At 52.6% G+C, this 22,184-nt stretch overlaps 1 protein-coding gene across 1 annotated transcript; it reads left to right on the plus strand.

The window, feature by feature from the left end:
- The first annotated feature begins 4,278 nt into the window (after nt 1–4,278).
- Nucleotides 4,279–18,831, plus strand: MTHFSD (methenyltetrahydrofolate synthetase domain containing). Its single transcript, XM_006860280.1, has 8 exons — nt 4,279–4,294; nt 7,078–7,181; nt 8,462–8,575; nt 9,832–9,945; nt 11,106–11,196; nt 13,051–13,163; nt 13,399–13,524; nt 18,304–18,831. The coding sequence occupies exons 1-8, from the start codon at nt 4,279–4,281 to the stop codon at nt 18,829–18,831; spliced, it is 1,206 nt and encodes a 401-aa protein (XP_006860342.1).
- Nucleotides 18,832–22,184: the final 3,353 nt, after the last annotated feature.

A 22,184-nucleotide genomic window follows, 5' to 3' on the forward strand; every position in this document is an offset into this window, starting at 1 on the left:
CCCCATCTAACAGACAGAGAAAGTGAGGCAAAAATAAAATCCATCCATGTCCAGATTTAAGAAGCTGGCCAGCTACAGGCCTGGGATTAGAACCAGAACCGCATGGAGCTGCACGCTCTGTCGATTTCCTCCTTTGGTATTCCCACCAGGCACAGGGATAGGGAAGGCCCGGGCAGGAGCAGCCTTGAGAATTCCAACTGAGATGGAAAGGAGCAAGGGTTAGTTCTGGGAGTAAATGGTCACGTGGCTGGTCCTCGACACCTAGGCAAAGAGAAAACTTTATGCTCAGTTGTCATTTCTTCTCCTTGGCACTTTGGGCCACTGGGTTTATCAAATAAAAATACAGGATGCCCACACATTGCCAGCCTTATGCCAAAAAACAATCCACTGTTTATCTTGAATTTAATTTAATTATATTAAATTGAATTTAATCCTGTGTTAAGTCTGACAAGCTTAAAGTTGGAGGAAAACTAGTTCTTCAAGCATGTTGGAGGGATTAAATTCAGTGAATTATCTTACACTCATTAAGTGTTAGATCCAGTTTCAAATCCACTACCACCACTGTCGATGCCAACTCTTAGCGACTTTATAGGACAAAGTAGAACGGCTCCTTAGGGTTTCTGTCTCATCTCTCTCCTGCAAAGTGGCTGACCTTTCAGTTCACAGCTCAGCACTGGACCTGCTGGGACAGCAAGGCGCTCCAAAGAGCTCTGCCTCACTACCGCTTACAGGAAGAGGGAGCAGATGGGAACATGTCTTCAGTCTTCTTTGCAATTGATGAAGAGACGAGACCTATGAGTGGACTGCTCACAGCTTGAACTATGGAAGAAATTATACTGATTTCAAAAGAGCTCCTGCCCCACCTCACACACGTACAGGACTAAAAATCTCAACATTACAGAGAACCTTCACACAGAAGGAAAAAAATGCACTTCTGGCCACATCCTCCCTGCCCACATCTAGCTCATTTAACTGTTTCTCCTGGCAGCGCCAACAGAGCTTGAAAAAAAATACACTCTTGCAGCTATTTCTTGACTTGGCGAGCCACGATGCGACGGACTGGCTTCCTGCTTAGTTTTTAAAGATGGTAATAAGTTTACTTAGAAGAAATTGGCTGGTTCCTGTCGAAAGGGGGGATGTTGTCAAACATGACCCAGATTGTTCTAGGCTTTCCATATTGCGTAATGGTCAAATGAGTTTGTGGGTTCACCTGAGGATGTTGGGGCGCCCGCCCTCCTCCGCACCCCCTCCTCTCCACCCGCCTTCTAATAGGGATTTTGTGTTTGTCTTTTTTCCGCTGGCTTCCCTGTGTGCGTTTATGTACTACCTGTTTAGGTTGTACCACTCTGCTGAGTCGATTCTGACTCATAGTGACCCCATGTGATAAGAGGAGAGCTGCCCCACAGGGATTCCCAGGTCGTAAGCTTTATAGAAGTAGATCACCAGGTCTTCTGCAAAGCAACTGGTGAAGTTGAACCACAAACCTCTTGGTTAACAGCTAAGTGCTTAACCACTGTGCCAACAGGTTCCTGCTTAATGAAGTACACCTTCGCTTTTGGGTTAATGCACTGGATTATAAAGTCAGTTTAAGGAGCTCTGGTAGCATAGTGGTTACGAATCAGGCTGTGAACCGCAAGGTCAGCAGTTTGAAACTACCAGCTGCTCCGTGGGAGAAAGATGAGGCTTTCTGCTCACGTAAAGATTTACCTCCTCGGAAACTCTATTCAGGGTTGCTATGGGTTGGAACCGATTCGAAGGCATTTAAAAACAACAATAACAAATAAGGTCAGTTTGAACTGCAAGGTCAGGAGTTCAAATTCACCAGCCACTCCCTGGAAACCCTATACAGGGTCACTATGGATCAGAACTGACTCCATGGCACTTAACAACAGTAACAACATGACCTATCCAAGGGACCCTGGTGGTACAGAGGGCTAAGTGTTAAGCTGCTAGCTGAAAGATCAGCAGTTCAGACCCACCAGCCGCCCTGAGGAAGAATTATGAAGCAGTCTGCCTCTTGCAGATTTACTTCCATGGAAACCGTTTGGATCTGTGAGTTAGAATCGACTTGATGCAGTGGGTTTTGGGTGTTTCTTTCTTCCCTCTTTTTCTTGTTTTCCCACCATGTCAGTTAGAGAGAACAAATGCCCTAGTCTTCCCCTCTACTGGTAGGATTTGGAGGTAGAACTTTGGACTTGGCAAAATGGGGAAAGGGCATTTCTGAGACAAGAAAACACAAGCAAAGTGAGGAAGGAGGAGAAGGAAGGGTAGCTGGTTTTGGGGCCTGGTGTGTGGGGTGCAGCTGGGTGCAGAGATAAGGCTGGGTGTTGAAGATGGCGGGCAAGCAGAGGTGGGAGTGTAGGAGGTCATGGCCCGAAGATACACTGGTGGGGTTTAGGTGGGTGGAGGAGAGGGAGGGGCCGGGAGAATTGGGAGGCAGGAGGCCCTTGTAGTTGCTGTCTCGGGCCAAGTGACACATCCCTGGCCTGGGTGATGACAGAAGGAACCAGTCCTGCGTAATCCCATGTTAAGTGGGTGGACAGACCTCACCTGGTCCCGGAAGAGGGAACTGCCCAGCTAGCGGGACACCTGAAGGTGGCAGGAAGTTTTCTAGCTTCTCTTGTTACTAGAATGAGTTTGTTCTTGTTAAGTGCTGTCAAGTCAGTTCTGACTCATAGCGACTGTTTAGGGTTTCCAAGGAGCGACTGGTGAGTCTGAAGCATTAACCTTGAGGTTCAAAGCAACCATGCAGTCCAGTGCTTTATCCTGCACCACCACACCAGGATTGTGGTCCTTTTCTCTATCACAGTAGGTGTGGGGTGTTTGTATGCAATGCCAGAAGGCGGAATCCGCTAAAGTGGAGGCCCCGCAGTGGTGAAAACACCCGGTTACTAATGGAAGGTGGGAGGTTTGAGTGCATGCAGAGGTGCTTCAGGCAAAAGCCTGCTTACACGTCCACATAAGTGCGCTGACATCCCACCATGCTCACTTCTAGGGAACATTCAGGCTTTACTTCTTCCAAGACTCATTTCTTCTTCTGACAGTCCATGGTATGTATATTCATTTTTTTTTCTCTCCAATCCCACAGAATGTATCGATTCTCCTACCTTCCTTTTTCATTGTCCTGACTTTCTCAGATATATGAGGCGACTGAAAAGACCATGGCTTGAACCCGACACATCTGTCATTTTGGGGTACTGTGATGGCTTTTGTGTTGCTGTGACTTTGGATGGTATGCCATCGGGATTTCAAAAACCAGCAGGGTCATGCGGGGTGGGCTGGTTCAAGACTGAGACAGAGTTGGAAGAAAGGCCTGGCGATCTACTTTCAAAAATTTACCGATGAAAACTCTATGGGGCACGACAGAATACTGTCTGCTATGGAACTGGAAGATCGGATAGTTCCCTAAATTAGAAAGTACCTCAAGATTCACAGTGACTCCAACAACGGGGTTCCAGTGGATTAACGATGGTGAGGACAGGTGCAGGCTGTTATACAACGAAACAGGTACTCACAAGTTTGCTGTGAGGGTCTTAGGGATGATTGGATATGGGATTCTGAAAGACTCTGAGTGCCGCGTGAATGCTCTTTCTCAGCAAGACACAAGGGTCTGCATTCGCCCACTAGGAATGGGTGACCAGTGGTTGGTTTTTCTCCCTTTTTTTGGGGGGTCACCTATTTCGCTAGATGACCCTCCAGACTGAGTCCCTTCAGCCGGTGTCCCTGCCTCTTGCGGGCACTCAGAGGGCGAGTGAGTAAATGAATGAGTGAAGGAAGGAAGGAACAGGTGAGTGGCTGCCGTGGTCGAGTGGACGCTCCGTCTGTTGGCAGCGTTTCCGGCTGACCCGGAGGCCAGTAGGAACCGGCCGGGACTGGACCGGGCTGACCCGGACGAACACTCGGCGGGGTTGCAGGACAAAGCCCAGGCGGCTCGGAGGCAGAAGTGTGGGTCTGAGTGGGCAGGCGCTGTTCGCGGTTGGAGTCCCAGAGCCAACGGAGCTCTGGTCCGAAAACGTTTGTTAAAGGAACAACACAGCCTCCCGAGAAGTGGACAATGAACGCCCAGCGCCGTGCGCGGACTAGACATCACACTGGCTGGCGTGCCTGACCACATCTCCACCCCTTAGGCCACACCCCCGCGCAGCGCCACGCCCCTGACACGTGGCTCCGCCTCCGCCTCTCACAGCCCGCGCGCAGGAGCGCGGAGAGCGGCTGGGCGGGTGACGTCACTCCGCGCCAGAGTTCGTTCCGGTGATGTCGCGCAGTGATAGCGTCGCCATGGAGCCGAAGGCGGGTGAGCAGTGCAGCGGGGTCACGGGGCAGACGCGGAGAGACCGCGGGGAATATAAGGGACGCGGAGGGCGCACAGGCACATCCCGAGTCGGGGTAGCCGGGACTTGGCCTTTTCCCCCGCGCTGTCCGCAGCCTGGGAGGTTTGGATGCCGATGGGCTCCGTAGCGATCGTCACCCTACACCCTTGTACTGGGGGAAACCGCTGTGTCCTGGGAAATTGCCAGGCGGAGACGATGGCCATCATTAGTGCGCATGGCTGGTTGGGCAGTCAGGTCCGCGAGCCACACCAGGAACCCCAACACGTACACACTAAAACTCATCTTTACGGAAGCAGATCGCCAGGTCTTTCTCTCGCTGGTGGTTTACAATCACCGAACTTTCGGTAACTCACTATGCCGCCAGGACTCCTGATTACAACCCCCCCGCCCCCCCCCACACACACAGCTGCCCAGTAGATTCCAACTCAGAGTGACCCTGTAGGACAGAGAAGTGCCCCCTAGGGTTTCCTGTAAACCTTTACCCGAGTAGATGGTCTCATCGCTCTCCAGAGCAACTGGTGGGTTTGAACTGCCAACCTTGTGGTTAGCATTCCAGTGCTTAACTGACTACACCACCACACCCAACCTTTTGCCATCAAATTGATTGTGCCCCATAGGACAGAAGAGCTGGCCCATAAGGTTTCTAGGAAATCTTTACCGGAGTAGTCTAGCCCATTGCTTTATACATGGGAATCCTGAAATGTCTGTGGTTCACTGAGATTTTAGGTGTGAGTGTTCCTACACAATGCTGGAGACACAGTCCAGGGTGGTTGGTTAAAGTGGTCATTGTAATAAGCTTATAAGAAACAAAAAACCCCAAACCCACTACAGTTGAGCCCACTCCGACACTTACTGACTCTATATGACGTTTCCGAGACTGTAAATCTTGATGGGAGCAGTTGGGCCGATATGATTGTTTCTAATGGCTTGAAAACAAAACCAAAGCAGTGTGAGTTTGGCTACAATGAGGGGGAGGGGGCTCCTTCCCAAATGGGGTACTGTTTTCTAGAGTGCTTCCTGGGAGAGGTGTTGTCCAGGTGGAACTGGAGGAGGGAGGCCTGAGGGAGGAGAGAGGTGGGTGTCAGAGTGCTCAGCTGGGTTCGTTGTGAGAGTACGAGGGGGCTTCAAAAAACCTCATGGGAAAATTCCATTCTCTTTCAATTCCATTTCCCCACAAACTTTTTGAAGCTCCTTCATAGAATTGAGTAAGATTACCAAGTGTGCAAACACAAAACCAAAGTCACTGTGGTCCAGTCTGTTCTGACTGCCCCCCACAAAACTGTCCAGCAAAACCAAACATCCGTGAAGCATTTTAAAAAGTGCCCATGTGGTGGTGCTGGCTTTGGTTTCCTGCTTCACTGGGAACTGATTTTTATATTCTTCCACTACCAAGAGGGACACAAAGTTCATGCAGATCTTACAAGCACTGCCCCAGGCAAAGAATTAAGCATGATGTCTGTTTCCTAAAATGGCATTTCCAAAGTCAGAACTGGAACAAAAGATTCCCACACTCATAAGGGATGGTAGTCTTTTCGACTGTTAACTGAAAGGTTGGCTGTTCAAACCCACCCAGCGGCACTGGGGAAAAATCCTGGTGGTCCACTTCCATGAGATTGCAGCCCCAAACCCACTCCAGGACACAGTTCTGCTCCCTAACACATGGGGTCAACATGTGTCAGAACAGACTTGACAATCAACACATACTTCGAGAACCCTTAGAGTTCAGACAAGCTTAGTTAAGGCAATAGTGAATGAATCAAAGCTACTGGATACTAAATAGGCCCACCCACCAACTCACTGCCATCGAGTCAATTCCCACTCACTGCGGCCCTGTGGGCCGGAGTAGACCTGCTCCTTAGGACCTCTGAGACTGTGGGGAGCAGACAGCTTCACCCCAACCGTAGGATAAGCAAGCAGTCCAATGCCTAACTCAGCACCAACAGGCCTCCTTACTAAACAGACAGCAAGGGTTCAATTGTTTTGCTTCTCAACAGAACTTGTGTGTCCCAACAAGAGCTGGGTAGGAGTGCTGGGTCCGCGGGCTGCGCTGCACTGTGGTCTCTGATTGCTGATGAGCTTAGAGGAAACCCTTGAGTTACGTTTCATTGATTCTGCCCTGGATTAATCATTGGTCCTGAATGTACAACTTAGCCTTCCTGCGCAGTTTTCAGACTTCAGGTCAGCACATCGAGATTCTTCTCTGGTGTGGTCGTTAACCAGGTGTCAAGAGTTGACATTGAACTGTGCTGACACAGTAGCTAAGCGCTCGGCTGCTAACTGAAGTATCGGGTTCAAATTCACCAGCTTCGCTGAGGGAGAACAACCTGGTTGTCTGTCTATTCCTTAAGTGTCGTCGAGTCGGGTCCGACTCCTCCAGCCCGTATAGGGTTTCCCAGGAGCTCCTGGTGCATTTAAACTGCTGACCTTGTGGTTCAAACTGACCTTGCGGTCTAGTACTTATAACACAGTGTCAACGGGCCAGATTTCCTCTGCTCTGTGGGGTTAAGATGAAGGCACTATGGTAGCGTCGTGGTGACGAGTTAGGCTGTCCCTGTAAAGATTTATGGCCTCGGCCACCCTGTGCAGGGTCGCTGTGAGTCAGAACTGATTCCACGGGGTCGAGACGGCTTAGAATGGAATTGACGATGGTCCTAGAGTGCTGACGTTGATCTGGGGGTGGCAGTGTGTCTGTGACTACGTGCCAAATATACCTCCTTGGTACTGAACTAACCCCTTGTCACAATAGGTGTCACCAAGCAGGACATCCGTGAACAGATCTGGGACTACATGGAATCAAATAATTTAGCCGACTTTCCCCGACCTGTTCATCACAGAATCCCAAACTTCAAGGTACTAAAGCGGAAGTATTTCTGGAGTTTGGCGAAAGGAAACAGGGAGTCCTGTGTGAATCAGAGGGTAACCCAGTCCCTGCCCTACTCCTGGGTAGGCTAGAACCCCGGGGGACTGGGAATTTGGCGTGAAACCAGAACCATTGGGCTGAGGTGGGGTTGCAGTTTGGAGATATCCCTCATCCTCTTAGTGAACTTTCACCCCCAAGGCCACGCTCTGGGGAAGAGCTGCTCAGAAGAGGTGTACCTGGTTGCTCTTTGATGCAAACAATACTCTTTCTCCGGCTTGGAAGCTTGTCATTGTTGTAGATTTTCACAAGCCTGGACTCCCCAAGGACACTGTAGAGGGAAGGGGCTATTCCAGTACTGCCCTACCATGAATCCCTTGGGGGAGACCCTAATGACTTGGGGAGGCTGCGGTAAAGCATGCAACAACTGCTAACTGAAAGGTCCAAGGTTCGAACCCACCAGCCGCTCCACAGGATAGAGACCTGGTGAGCTGCTCTGGTAAAGACCGACAACCTCGGAAACCCTACGGGGCAGCTCTGCCCTGTCCCACAGGGTGGTTATCAGTCAGAACGGATGGGGCGGGAGCAGGTTGAAAATTGTCCCATGGAGAGAAATGTCCATGGAATCAGGAGAAAGGTGGAAGGAATCCCAGTAAAAATTCAATCAGGGGGTGGGACTCTGGGGTGATGTGAAGTTTCTTTGAGTCCGTGCCAACTCACAGCGACCTTGTATGGGGTTTTCGAGGCTATAAATGTCTGCAGGAGCTGAAAGCTTCATCTTTTTCCCACAGAGCAGTTGGTGAGCTTGAACCACCGACTTTGTGGCTCTCAGGCCAGTGCTTATCCTACAGAGCCAATGTGCCCCCCAGGGCTCTAGGTAGTTGTTGGTAGCCTGCTGTTTCTGGGTTTAGGTGGGGGCTACACACTGTTCCGTTTGGGACAGTTCATTGTACAAAGAAAGCTAGGGCCAGCCTAGTTTTTTCGAGTCTGTCTCCCCTGGCTGCGTTCAGAGCTGTGTCTTTGGTATGTCCACATTCCCTGTGTCAGAGGTAGACTTCCTCTGTGTCTGCATGAGACCGTGGTACGGACGAGGTCCTCCCAATAACGGGTAGTCCATTTGACAACAGGGCGCGTCTCATGCCGCTGAGCAGCTACCACGCTTACAGGAATTCCAAGTGGCCAGAACCGTTAAAATCAATCCCGACGCTCCCCAGAAAAACGCACGCTTCTTCGTCTTGGACGTAAGTGCACCTCTGTCTGTCTGCTTGACTAGGGGTCACTCGTGGCTTGCCAGAACGTCAGAGAGCTCGAAGTGTTTGCCAGGACGCGGGAACTGAAAGTGGACCCTGATAAACCTCTGGAAGGTGTCCGGCTGCTGGCACTGCAGGTAACCCCGCTTCCCGGAGTTAAGGTCCGACCTGCGTGTTTGCCTGTATTTAGAAGACTGGGCCTCTGGCTCACCCGGCATAGGAGGGAACAGCTCAAGAGTCTCTCCGTAGCTTAGTGGTCGAACCACTGAGGTCCACAGAGTGTCTTGATTCAAAATAAACAGTGTTCAAAACGCTGACGTAGAGGCATGCTGAATTCTCATGCACCTTGCTTGCATTTATAATATTGTTTGAATCTTCATAACTCATGAGTAACACAGCCGATAAAGACGATAATGAATTAGAGCCCTGCTTTGCAACTGAAATACACAGGCACTTGTTCAAGAAAATAACAAAGAAAGAAGAATCAACTTACTGAAACTGAATTTGGTATGTGGGGCTGGCTATAGGATAAGTTGGAATGCTACCCGCAGGGTTGGTGGTTGAAATCCACCTCCGGGACTATGAATCAGAACGGACTTGCTGGTACTCAAGAAAAACATATATATGTTATTATTGTGTGTGTGTGTTGTTGTTAAGTGCCATCTCGTCGGTGTAAAGGGTTTCCCAAGAATCAGACGTCAGACGTTGACGGCAGTGGCAGTGTGGAGTTAGGAAGAGGGTCACTTTTGTCAGAACATCTATTTATAGCATGGCTGCAGGGCACACCCACAAAGGAACGCCTCTTCCTCCTGATTGGCTGCTCACATCAGCTCCTGGTATAGGAGGGATACACAGTATCTTCCAAACCACTGAGAATCGAGGCTTCTCCAAAGAGACAACATAACATTAGCTGTCACAGAGCTTTGCATGCCGTGTGGTGAAAGGAACGAACACGTATTCTCCTGGGGAGAGGGAGGAGAGGGATGCAGGGCGTCTCCCTGGCTCAGTCTCCCAAGTGGATGGACGGGCCCTCCTTTTAGAATCTTCTAGAAGCACTGTTTCTTCAGTAAATCGCTTTGATGAACTAGAAGGGATGGCGGCCGCAGTGTACTGCCAGCAGTCAACATTTACTGCGTGGGAGGCAGAGGTCTCAACCCTTCATACCATGCACGATCCTTTAGGAACCGCCTTTGTTCCCGGCTCTAAGTGAAACCAGCCCCACCCCATATACGCGATATAACCGAATTTACAGACAAGCAATATCCTTGATGCTTGTTCAGGTCGATGCAGATGAAAGTAACTTGCTGCGTTTCCTAAAATGTTAAACACAACATGTGTGTATAGTTGGTCATGTATAGTTTTGTCATTTACAGAACCCTCTTTCCTTTAATAGAGCCACAAAACCTTACTGGTTCCAACACCACGACTGAGGACAGGGCTGTTTAACAAGATAGTGCCGCCTCCCGGGGCAAGGAAGGACATCCTGAGAAAATGCGCCACCTCACAGGTAAGCCTTTGCTGGTGTCCCTGAGAGTAGACATGAATTACGGGAGGGAGCGAGAGACAGCCTCGGGACACTGAAAGTGACTTCTGGAAAAGCTAAGTGAGCAGAGACATTACAAACATGCAGCAGAAAGCCAGCTAGAAAAGACACAGACAAGTGTGGGTTCCGTGTGTGTAGCTCAGGTTATTGGCACAAACTGCTCTAATCCATAAAAAGCAAAGCAAAAACAAACCGTTGCTGCTCCTGCGCCCTCTAGTGGTGGAGACGGCGTCCTGCTGCAGAGCCATCTGACCTCTCGTGTTGCTAAGATGGCTACCGACTGCGTCACTTTGATAGTGGCTGGCCACCATCTTTGAGCAGGTTGCTGCTGGCTGTTTCCTCCCCATAAAACCTAACCCGCAGCCCTGGAGTCAATTCCAACTCATAGTGACCCACAGGGCAGAGTAGAACTATGCTCTAGGCTTCCCAAGCAGGCAGCCGCAGCATTCGCCCATGGAGTGGCTGGTGGGTTTGAACCACCAGCCTTGTGGTTATCAGCCCAGGGATTAACCCAGTGCATCCGCAGGGCTCCTACTCAGGTCAAAGTCAGAAGAGATGTGGTTGTTACACAACACGTACAACGCTCTTGTCTGTGCCTGCCCTGAGGAAGAATGGTTTAGAACCAGCTAGAGGTCCCCAAGCTGCTGTCTGTCACACAGACCTCGTAGTGTTCGAGAACTCTGCTCCACAAGGTTTGTGATGACTGATTTTCCAGCCTTTTCCTAGATGCATCTGAGTGGTCTTCAGCCTCCAACCTTGCTGACCGTTTTTTATGTGCTGAATTTGTTGCATTGTGTCACTCAATCCCACGAACACTCGGGTGAGGCAGGTGGCATTATCCCGGGTTTATACCTGAGTGTGAGCTAGGTCACTGCCGTCACACAGCCAATGGTGGACTTGAGCTGCGATTTCCGGCATCACAATGGAAGGCAGTTTGTTCAGTATGATGAAGTGGACGTCCTGTAGTATCTTCCTGTCACTCCCTCCAGCCACTTTCCTGGGGAGGAAGTTGGGGGACGCCACCCTTAAAAGGACTCTAGAAATGAGTGGGTGCAGAGCGGGGCTTCCTTGGGAAGGGGTGGCGGGGTGGCCCCAGAGGCTCTCACGCCCCACGTCTGTTTCAGGGTGTGCGGGACTACAGTGTGCCCATCGGCCTGGATGCCAAGGTCCTCGTGGATCTGATCGTTGTGGGGTCCGTTGCTGTGTCTGAACAAGGTGAGATTCCAGAGCCAGCCCTCGGGGATCCGTCAACTTATCCTGAAAGCTGCCACCCCACCAGCTCCCCATCTGTCATCTAAACCCAAACCCAAACCAAACCCACGAGTCTGACGCATAGCGACCCTGTCAGATAGAGAGAGCACAGCCACGGGGTTTCCGAGGTTGCCGTCTTTGTGGGAGCAGCCTGCCTCAGCGTTGTCCTATGGAGCAGCTGGTGAGTTCGAACCACCAACCTTTGGGTTGGCAGCCCAGTGATTAACTCACAGCGTCACCAGGGCTACTTGTACTTTGAAAGTCGTGGGAACTTGTGCTCTTTGGATGTCCACGTGTGGTCTTCCTAGGGGGAGAATGGACCGCCAGCTCTGTCTCAGCTCTGGATCGAGCTGGCGCTGCATGGAGCCCTCAGAGTGTCCATGAACAGTGGGTTTGAAGTCTTGGTCTTACTACGCAGTGACCACCCTGGGGCTTCCTGCTGGGAGGGGCTCTGTCCTGCGGGCCGGAGAGGCTGCATCAGCCCCATGCCAGCTGCATATTTGCCAGGACAGAGCTCTGGCCCTGTGTGTCTCTGCCCCGCACCCTCGGGAGGTGGGTGCTGTGGTGATGTGGGGCCACCCCCGCCGCTGCAGGCCTGGCTGGAAATTCTATGAAGTATCTGTTCCATGCCCTGTGCAGGTGACTCTTGTCCCTGTCCTCCCCCAAAACGGGAGAGATTGTCCCCAGACTCCCACCTCAGGAGCACTTGGTGTTGGGCCCGTAACTGCCAGGTTATGGTTCAAACCCACCAGTCATTCTGCAGAAGAAAGATGAGGCTTTCTGCTCCCAGAAAGAAAACATCCTCGGAAACCCTGTACAGGGTCGCTATGGGTCGGAACCGACTCGACGGCACTAAACAACAACAACATGAGTCCGAATAGACTTGGTGGCGGTGGGTTGGGTTTGGTTACAGATACTTCAAAAGAACTCTGGTAGCACGGTAGGTTAAGCAGTGGACTGCTAACCCACCGACGGTTCCAGAAGAGAAAGATGAGGCTGTGGGTTCCTGTCCTGCAGTCGCTACCAGGCTGTGTGTTTGCTTTGAGTTTTTGAGGGCAGGTGCCTTTCCCACACACCTGTACCACCCGTATGCCCTCCGTGTGGCTCGGCACACTTCCCTGTCATCCCCAGGAGCCTGGCAGACTTTCCCAGCACCCTCGGAGGCAGGTTTTTAACCGTGGAAGCAGCGCTGTCAGCTGGGGTCTTACGGGCATGTGTTTAGGTATTGCCTCCACAGGGTCACCCACATGCCAGCATGTCTGGGGCTTCTGACTGAGCCATGCTCTCCCTTGGGGGCCATGGGTGTTTTGGGGTCGGCTGTCTTGAGGAGCTGGGCAGTGTCTCCTCAGCTTCTGGGTGGCCCTGCACTGGGACAGACCCCCACAATTTGACTAGGATTGCTGAAACATCCTTTCCTTGCCCCGTCCCTCCAGAATGGAGGCTGGAGGCGGGCAATTGTCTCTTGTATTCTTTAGAAGAGGGTGATGTTGTTGTCTCAGGTCATGAAGCCTCAGTTGCAGAGGTTTTAGTCCCTCCCAGGGTAAACAGACGAACGTGGTTTGGTTTTGGGGGGACTTGCTCGTAGTCCTCACAGAGCTGCTCCTTTGCTACCCATCAGCATCAGCCTTCCACACCTCAGGTCCTCAGTAGGCGCTCGGTTCTTCTTGGAGTGATGCCCGTGCCCAATGCTCACCTCTCCCTGTCACTTCCGGGGTCACTGTCCCCCGGGGCAGGCTGGGATCTTGGGCTCTGGGTTCTCTGTCTTCAGAAAGGCCTGGCCCCCGTGCATGGAGGTTGAGTCATGGTCTGTCCTCTCAGGTTGGCGGATTGGGAAGGGAGAAGGCTTCGCTGACTTGGAGTATGCCATGATGGTGTCGATGGAGGCTGTCCGCGACGAGACACCTGTGGTCACGGTCGTCCACGACTGCCAGGTGCGTTCTGCTAAGAGCCAGGCAGGGCGACGCCACTCTCCTGCCAGTGGTCCAGTAAAGGGAAACTGAGGGACAGACAGACAGACAGACAGACCCCGGCCTCGTGGGTGCTCGCATCAGGTTTGGTGCTCATGGGCGAGGCCGAGTCCCGTCCACAGAGGGAGGGACAAGCTGCCCAGCCAGTACCCTTCTTCAGCCATCCCTCAGTCAGCTCCATTGTCCCTCTGTCTGGCAGGTCGTTGACATTCCTGAAGGACTCGTGGAGGACCACGACCTCACCGTGGACTATGTGCTCACACCCACGCGGGTCATCAAGACAGGGTGTCAACGCCCCAGGCCAAAGGGCATCATGTGGTGTAAGGTATGCCGACTGTGCAGCAGGTCCTCCCTCCCCGCTTCCCCAACCCTGGCCAGGCTGACCGAGTCCAGTCCCCGGGGCCTGACCCAGGCTGACCTAACCGAGTCCACAGCCCGGGGCCCAACACTGGCCACGCTGACCGAGTCCAGTCTCCGGGGTCTGACCCAGGCCGACCTAACCGAGTTCAGAGCCCGGGGCCCAACACTGGCCACACTGACTGAGTCCAGTCCCCGGGGTCCAACACTGGCCAGCTTGACTGAGTCCAGTCCTTGGGGCCTAACACTGGCTGACCCAACCAAGTCCCAGGACCCAAGGCCCGATTCTGGCCAGGCTGACCAAGTCCCAGTCATCATGGCCCAACACTGGCCAGACTGACCGAGGCACCCCCACCGTGGACAGTCCACAGGCTCAGTGTGCCGGAGCAGATCCGTGCGTTTGAGTTCTGGTCTCAGTGAAGATATAAGAACAAAGGTGCCTTGGAAGAACACTCCTTAGAAGCCACAACAGTGAGACTTCATCTCTCAGACTTCGAACATGTCATCAGGAGGGACCAGTCCCTGGAGAAGGACATCATCCTTGGTAAAGTGGAGGGTCAGCGGAGAAGAGGAAGACCCCCAATGAGCTGGATTGACGCAGTGCCAGCAGCTGTGGGCTCAAGTGCAGCAGGGGTTGTGAGGGTGGGTGGGGCAGGACCCGACGGGGTTTGGTTCTATTGTGCGTCAGATCATTATGAGTTGGAACTGACTAAACATCACCTAACAACAACAACGTGTCCCTCAGCTTTAAGAGTTGCCTCCTCCTCTTCCAGACTGTTAAGTATTCGACCACTAACTAGCACGTTGGTGGCTGCAGCTCACCAAGTGGCACCAACTGACCTGGGCTTCTCCAAAGCACAAGAACTTGGAGTCCGCGATCCCAGCCTGTTCCTGGAATGGTGGTCCCGGGAGTCACCGTCAGAGGTCCTGGGGAAGGAAGAACCGGTGAGCGAACACTAAAACTCCGTACACATGGGGTCACCCCACGACAGCAGCTGGTAGCACCAACAGAGCCCAGCCTCAGCAGTCAGCCGGCCCAACCCCTGGGTACTGCCTTTTAAATGGAAATGTTCTATCTGTGTATGTAGCTTCGAGCAAAACCACATGGGACAGAGGGCACCCTCCCGCCCCCCAGCCTGCCTGATGGTGCCACGCTGTGGGGTGGCTAAGTGAGGACGTGCCTTACCCATCAGCCTACAGGGGAAATCTGCGGTCACCACACTGAGGACCCACCATGAGGCCGGCTCTGCTGGGGGGATGAACAACATTCTGCCCGTGTCTCCCACTCTTCCACCCTGATTCCCTGGAGCTGGAAAGAGGCCTTCTTGGGGCCTGGAAGTCTACTTGTCCCCTCAGGGTTCCTGGCCCACAGGCGGTGGCCAGGGTGGACGAGCGCTTGCTCCCTGACCAGCCCTTACCACAGCCCTGAGGTCTGAGCAGCTGAGTGGACCAGGGTGGGAAGGGCAGGTCACTCCAAGTCCAGTTTTTGGATGCACGGCAGGGGAAGGGATATTGAGAGCACCTCACGTGGAGGCGAGTTCAGGACGGGAGTGCGGCTGGCCTCCCAGAGCACGTCAGAGAAGGCCATCGGTGGCAGCAAGCGAGAGGAGATGTGCAGTCCCCCCAAACCCCTGGGAAGAAGAGTCATGCCTAGGGAATCCCCGAGCAGAATCTGCAGGTTTGCACTTGAACAGTGTGAAAATGACCAGTTAGGTCATTTGACATCCTTACACCAAAGACAGCCACACTCTGCCAGAGCTTTCTGCTTACGGGGCAATGTGAAACCTCCCTGGCTGCTGGGAACCCCTCCTCTCAGCAGACGGTAGTCACTGATTGGCTTTGGCAAGACCCCCAAACTTCTGCAAAGCCATTTCTCGATCTGGGCCCATATTCTCCGCTCTGTCCTGCCTGGTCGTCACTGTGCACTGACCACGTGAAGCCGCGATGCGTTCTTGCCCCTGAGTGCTATGTAAGGAGCCCTTTCTCAGGAGAAAGATGAGGCTCTTGGCTCCTGTAACGATTTATTGTCTCCCAAAACCTGTATTTGGTTGCTGTGAGTCAGAATTGACTGTAACTGGGTTTGGTTGTGGGGTTTGGAGCATTATGAAAGAACATTTTCACTGACATTGGATGGGAACAAAATCCCCAGGTACTAATAAAGGTAGGAGCCGCTCCTCTGAAAACCTACTACACAGGGTCGCTGTGAGCCGGAACCAACTCAATGGCATTTAACAACAGCAAACCTTGGGTAGCCCTCCTCAGACCCATCTTCTTAGCTCTTGGGACATTTCAGTGCTGCTCACCACATGATCGGCGGGTCAAACTCACCAGCGGCTCCTCATAAGCCTTGTGTAGAGTCACTATGAGTTGGAACCAACTCAATGGCAAACATTGGTGTGTCTTTCCATGATATTCTTCTAGCCTTGGGCTCATTGTTGTGGAGACCTGGTTCCAGACCACCGCAGTAAAGCGAATACCACAGTCGGCGCAGTCTGAGGAATGTTTGGGTTTCCCGGTGAAAGCGGTGCCGACAGTGGACAATAGTCGGCCAATGATGCAACAAGCATGGTGAGAACGCTGGAAATCTCATGAAAATGACCAAAATCCGGCACTGAGACAGGGAGTGAGCACAGGCTATTGGGAAAACGGCACCGACCATCAACGCTTAGAAGATACAGCAGGTGTGTAGTGCAGTAAAGGCCTGCCCATCAGAGGACCCAGTGTAAGGTTGGAGTGATGACTAGCAGGGCAGAAATACTGTTTAGCGTCTGATTAACAAGCTTTCACTGCACATGGAAAATGGCAACAGGAGACAGATTCTGAACAGCCAGCCAGGAAGGGTCATACCAGGGGCCTCTTGCCCCCCACAGGATGGCCCTGCCACTGGGCAGCGAGAGCTTGGGAGCCACACGCGCACACACACAGCAGGGGAATGCCACTTTCTAGGTCCAAAGACGCGTCTGGGGGTAGGTGAGGGGGAGCAGGGCCTGACGCCAGGCTCTGCCAGTCCTCACGGGAATCCATGCCTCTGATATGTGCTGTGTTCTGGGAAGGGCATCGCGTCCACTGTGGAGACCCTCTGCGTGGCCAGTGGGGGTGGGGTGGGGAGTGTTTCTATGTTGTCTGTATGTGTGGTACCGCGATTGAAGCACTGTCTAGCTGGGTGGTGTGTGCGGTGGGGTGGGGAGAGTTTGTATGTTGTCTCTGTGTGGTACCATGATTGAAGCACTGTCTAGCTGGGTGGTGTGTGCGGTGGGTTGGGGAGAGTTTGTATGTTGTCTCTGTGTGGTACCATGATTGAGGCACTGTCTAGCTGGGTGGTGTGTGCGTTGCTGGAAGGATAAGCAGAGCCAATGAGGTGCAGTCCCACCCAGCCAATGTCGGAAGGGATTTCTGCCTGGGAATGTGGACACCCCCTGGGCGGTCTGCTGGTGGACAGGCTGTGAGGGCTCCAGCATCCCAGTCAGTCATAGGGTCAGCCGCTCTGACCCTGAACCACGTCTCCTCCTTCCACATAAGTATGCAGTCATGTGTCCTGGAACGTGGTCACCCTTCCTAAACACGAAGTCGTCTTGTTAGGTGCCATGGAGTTGGCTCCGACTCATAGTGACCCCTGTGCACAACAGAATGGACCTCTTCCTGGTCCTGCGCCAACCTCACAATCTATACTGTGCTTTGACCCACTGCTGGTGCCACTGTGCCAGTCCATCTCATTGGGGGCCTTTCTCTTTTTTGCTGACCCTCCACTTTACCAATCATGATGTCCATGTCCAAGGACTGGTTCCTCCTGTTAATATGCCCAAAGTAGGAGAGATGAAGTCTCACCCTCTTGGCTTCTAAGGAGCCTTCTGGCTGCACTTCTTCCAGCATACATTTGTTGGTACTTTTGGCAGCCCATGGCGCTTTCAATATTCTCCTCCAACACCAGAACTCAAAGGCATCAAATCTTCTAGTGTCTTCCTTATTCATTGCCCAGCTTTTGCATGCATATGAGGTTATTGAAAATACCGTGGCTTGGGTCAGGCACACCTTAGTCCTCAAACTGACATCTCTGCTCATTTGTGCAGCACATTTGTCCAATGCAATACGTCGTTTGATTTTGTGACTGCTGCTTCCGTGAGCGTTGACGGCTGAACACGAGGTCCAGAACCAGGGAGATCGTTGAAAGCTCATGACCTCTGTTTCCCTCCCATTTTCAGTCTCCACCAAAACATCTGGAGTCTGAGCTCTTGAAGAAGGTGGGACAGGGCTGTGGACAGACACTGGCTTAGCTGGGCTGTGGCCACAGGACTGTCCAGGGCCCAATGACCACTGCAACCTAGGAAGTAGCCCTGGTTGGCACCAGGCTGCTTAACCTGCAGTTGGGTGACTTGAAGCTACAAGCAGCTCCGAGGTAGCAAGACCTGGAGATCTGCTTTGGGGGCAGCTCCATTCTGCCACATGACGTCACTGTTAGAAGGGACTCAGTGTGCCATGGTGGCGCAGATGGGGTCTTGCTATTGGTTGTCAGACACCCTGCTGTCCTGGGGTATGGTGGGGGTTGGGGCAGGAAGCCCTGGGGAGTTGCTGTTCCTGTCCTGTGACCCTTAGCTTGTTTGTGGGGTGGGTGCCACAGGAGAGACCAACTCTGAGACAGCAGCTGGTATCCAGTGTCCCTGAGGCTGTGAGGGCAGCTGGACAGACCACCTAGGGTGGGGGTCCTCTGCCCAGGCCCTTGCTGGTCTACATGGACGCTCTGTCTTTGCAGATCCGCCCTGAGGTACTACAGCGAATACCTGTGCTGAGGAGCCTCCGCTGGCGGGAGCAGCAGGCTGGGAAGGACGTCACGCTCTGGGGCCAGCAGCAGCGGCATGAGGCTTCCCCAGACGCCACCCAGAGGCCCTGGGACGTCCCTCAGGATGTCCTCCAGCCAGCCAAGGGACCTGTGCCCACAGCCCACAGCCGTCAGCACAGGGGTCGTTCACCTCCCACCATCACGGCCACTGTGTGTGTGGAGGGCCTCCCTGCAGGCACCCGTGTGGGTCAGCTGAAGAGAATCCTCCAGGAGCACCAGGCCACCCCACTGCGACTCACCTGGCAGGGCCCGCGGCGTCCGGCACTCCTGGGCTACAGGGACGCAGCTGAGGCCGAGCGGGTGGTCACCTGCCTACAGGACCTGCACCTGGGTACCAGCACCCTGCAGGTGGAGCTGGGGAGCAGTGGGGGGACAGAGAGGACGGGCAGAGCCAGGCAGGGGGACAGGAAGAATGGGCAGAGCCAGGCAGGGGGACAGTGACGGCCAGCAGAGCCATGTGGGGGGGGACAATGAGGGCCAGCAGAGCCAGGCAGGGGGGCAGTGAAGAACCTCACCAGCTGTTCATGCCTCACGTCTGCCTCTTGGTTCTCCTGGGGACGGGACGTTCGCCTGAGTCGCACGTGAACAGGAGCCTGAAAACGAACTGGGCTGCCGGCCTCCCTCCGCCCATCCATCTGCCCTCCTGTTGGTTGTTTCCAGCAACTCCACAGGCTTTGTCTCTGGGAATGAGGATGGCGGTCTGCGTTGTTTCAGCCGAACCTGAAGCTAGAGTCGCCCTGTGACTGTTGAGTTACACAAGTCAATCAGCGCTCCATCCTGGGTAGGCCTAGTTACTTGGTGTCTCTGTCACTTGCAATAAAACAATCCAGAGTTACCATATGCAGGTGGTCCCCACCCACACGCATTTTCATTACGGTGAAGCACACTTAGGATCTTTGGGTTTGGTACGTCTTCTCACCATACTGCATCGCTGGCTTTAGTGGTTGGTGTGTAAATGTGAATAATATTAACTAGTCTTCCTCGTGGGCATATGGATATTGTCCTATCACAAGCAACATTATACTTCAGGATAGATCTTGAAATGTTCTTTTGATGATGAATACGACACCATTGCTCTTCAATTCATGTCTCACACTTCAGACAGTATCAGGAGGAACCAGTCCTTGGAGAAGGACTTCGTGCTTGGTACAGTGGAGGTCCAGTGTAAAAGAAGACCCCCGAGTTGGATTGGCACAGTGGCAGCAGCAATTGTGAGGTTAGCACAGGACTAGGCAGTGTTTTGTTCTGTTGTACACAAGGTCGCTGTAAGTCAGCACCGATCCAACGGCACCTAACAACCACCTCATCGTACTACCTGCAAAGGGGGTTCAAAAAGTGCATGGAAAATGGAAAGAAGAGGTATGTTTTGAAACCCCCCTCACTGCAGTGTGCGATCCCTGAATAACTGCGAACGAGAATGGAAACTTTAAAAAAGAACCGGCGAACGACAGAGTCATTGGACTGGAGCCCGGTCGTAAATCGGGGAATTGAGCTAGCTGGCTCACAGCGCCCCCTCTGTGCCAGAGCAGAACTGGGCTCCTCAGTGTTGATTGTGGCTGAGTTCAGAAGCGGATCACCAGGCCTTTCTTCCAAGGCACCTCTGGGTGGGTCCAAACCACCATCCTCTCAATGAGCAGCCGAGCAACCATGTGCACCACCCAGGTAATAAGGGTTAGGGTGTCTTCAGAATTAGGAAGAAGTCAATCTAAAGACACAAGTTCTCCAACTGTCAGTGTCCACACCTTGTCCCACCCTCCCTGCATCTGGGAGTCTTTACAAGGAAGAGCAATGACACAGTGCAGACTTAACAGCCTTTCCTGTGTGTTCCCAGGACCCTGGGTTGTTGCGAACACCATAATTGTGTAAATCACATAATGATAATAAGGGGGAATCATGGAAAATGACCCCTTAGCGAGGTGCCATTCAGGGTGCGGGTCGTTCCTGGAATGTCCCTAATGGTGGGTAGCTCTGCCAGTGGACGGCCAGCGAGGAGGCTTGTCCAGGATTCTAAGCACGCGCCCTGCACTGTGATCGTGAACCTGGGCTTGGGAGCAGGACAGCAGGGCCATCTGCTTTCACCGAGCAGAGGGCAAGCGTGAGACCTGCCCCGGCCATCACTGCCCTGTCCGAAGGCAAAGGGACGGCTGTTCTGTTGACTGTAACAGGATGGTTCAGGGGCAGGTGCTGTCCCGTTGTGTTGTACACAGGGTTGCTATGGGTCAGAACCAACTCAGTGGCACCTAACAATTACAATATGTCTCTGGGGTTCCTGCCATGGCAGCAGTAAGGAGCCCAGACATCTAGGTGCTCCCCTATCTCATGTTGGTTTTACTGTCGCTGTTGACCATTTGGTCTCGTAGCACTCCTGGTGACCTTTACTCTGTGATGCTGTTAATTTAGCTACAGGGGAGCATGGGGTGGGCTCCTCTGCTTCTTACAGCCCTCAGCCACCCGTTCATTCAACTCGAGTGCCCCCTCACCCCGTGAGAGGACTGAGAACAGCTCACAAGCAAAAAAAAAAAAAAAAAAAAAAAAAAGAAAAACATAGATTGTAATAAAAGAAAAAAAAAAAAAAAAAAAAAGAATCCACTGAAGGAAATGCTGGATGGAGCTCCCGGAATAAACAGAACTCAGGTCTCAGAGTGAAAGACCCGGGCACCTGGCTGCTCGGAAGACACACAGAAGTTCACAGGAGAGGCTCATAGGCAGCATCTTCGACAGGAAACCACGGCTCCACCCATCAGGACACAGTGGGACAGACGCCAAGAGAGCGTAGCGGTGTGTGGGCACTGATGTGGTGTGGAGGAGAGACGAAGACACGCTGTGAGCAAGAAGATGAGTGAGACCATGGAGAAGGCACAAGCCCCTACTCATACTCAGACCACAGACATGGCCGGGAACCGGGACAGCCCTCAGACCCTCAGACATCCTGAGGAAGCAATCACCGGGAGAGGGCTTTGGGGATCCTGCTCAGTCTAGGTCTGTCCCTCCAACGATGAGCAGATATCCCCAAACAGTATCAAACCTCTGTGGACATGTTCATACAGGAATCAGAATGAGACTCAAAGGTCATTGCACCCATCCAAAAGAGAATAGACTGGGAAGAAGAAGAAGAAGAAACCATATTTACAAAGAGAAATTCTACAAAATAAAAAAACTTCAGTCGCTGAACCAAAGACAGAATCCATGCACACACAGATAGACTCAGTTTGTTAGAAGACCGAGCCAACGGTTCATCCCTGGAGCTAGAGCAGAAGGAGCAAGACAGAGAGAAGGCAATCGTCAGGAAGAATCCAAGTCCAGACTTCCCTTCAGGAGGTTGGCAGAGGAAAGATGAAAGCAGCGGGACACACGGGAGGAATTGGAGAGCTTGAGGGAAGCGTGGACGCTATCTCCTGAAGGCCCATGGAGGGGACTGCATTCACTGGAATGCCGCAAAGTCTAAGAGCCGTTGAATGTAAAACTCTCACTCAATTCACAAACATTTAGAAAGCCAAACAAAAACCTTCCTTCAGCCCAAGAAAGTCTTACTTTCCCACATGAAACATTGCAAAGCATGCTGGCTCCATAAGATAAGCACTGAGCTATGAACCACAAGGTCAGCGGTTTGAGCCCACCAGTTGCTCTGCAAGCGAAAACTCTGAGGCTTTCTGTTCCTGCAAAGATTTAAACCCTCAGAAACCTTATAGAGGATCACTGTGAGTCAGAATCAGCCTGACGGTTTAGAACAGCAAAACAATCCACGAATAACCAGAAAGAGTTGGCAAATGGCGACAGCCACCAAAACTCTTAAG

Source organism: Chrysochloris asiatica, unplaced genomic scaffold, assembly GCF_000296735.1.
Source record: "Chrysochloris asiatica unplaced genomic scaffold, ChrAsi1.0 scaffold00037, whole genome shotgun sequence".
NCBI lineage: Eukaryota > Metazoa > Chordata > Mammalia > Afrosoricida > Chrysochloridae > Chrysochloris > Chrysochloris asiatica.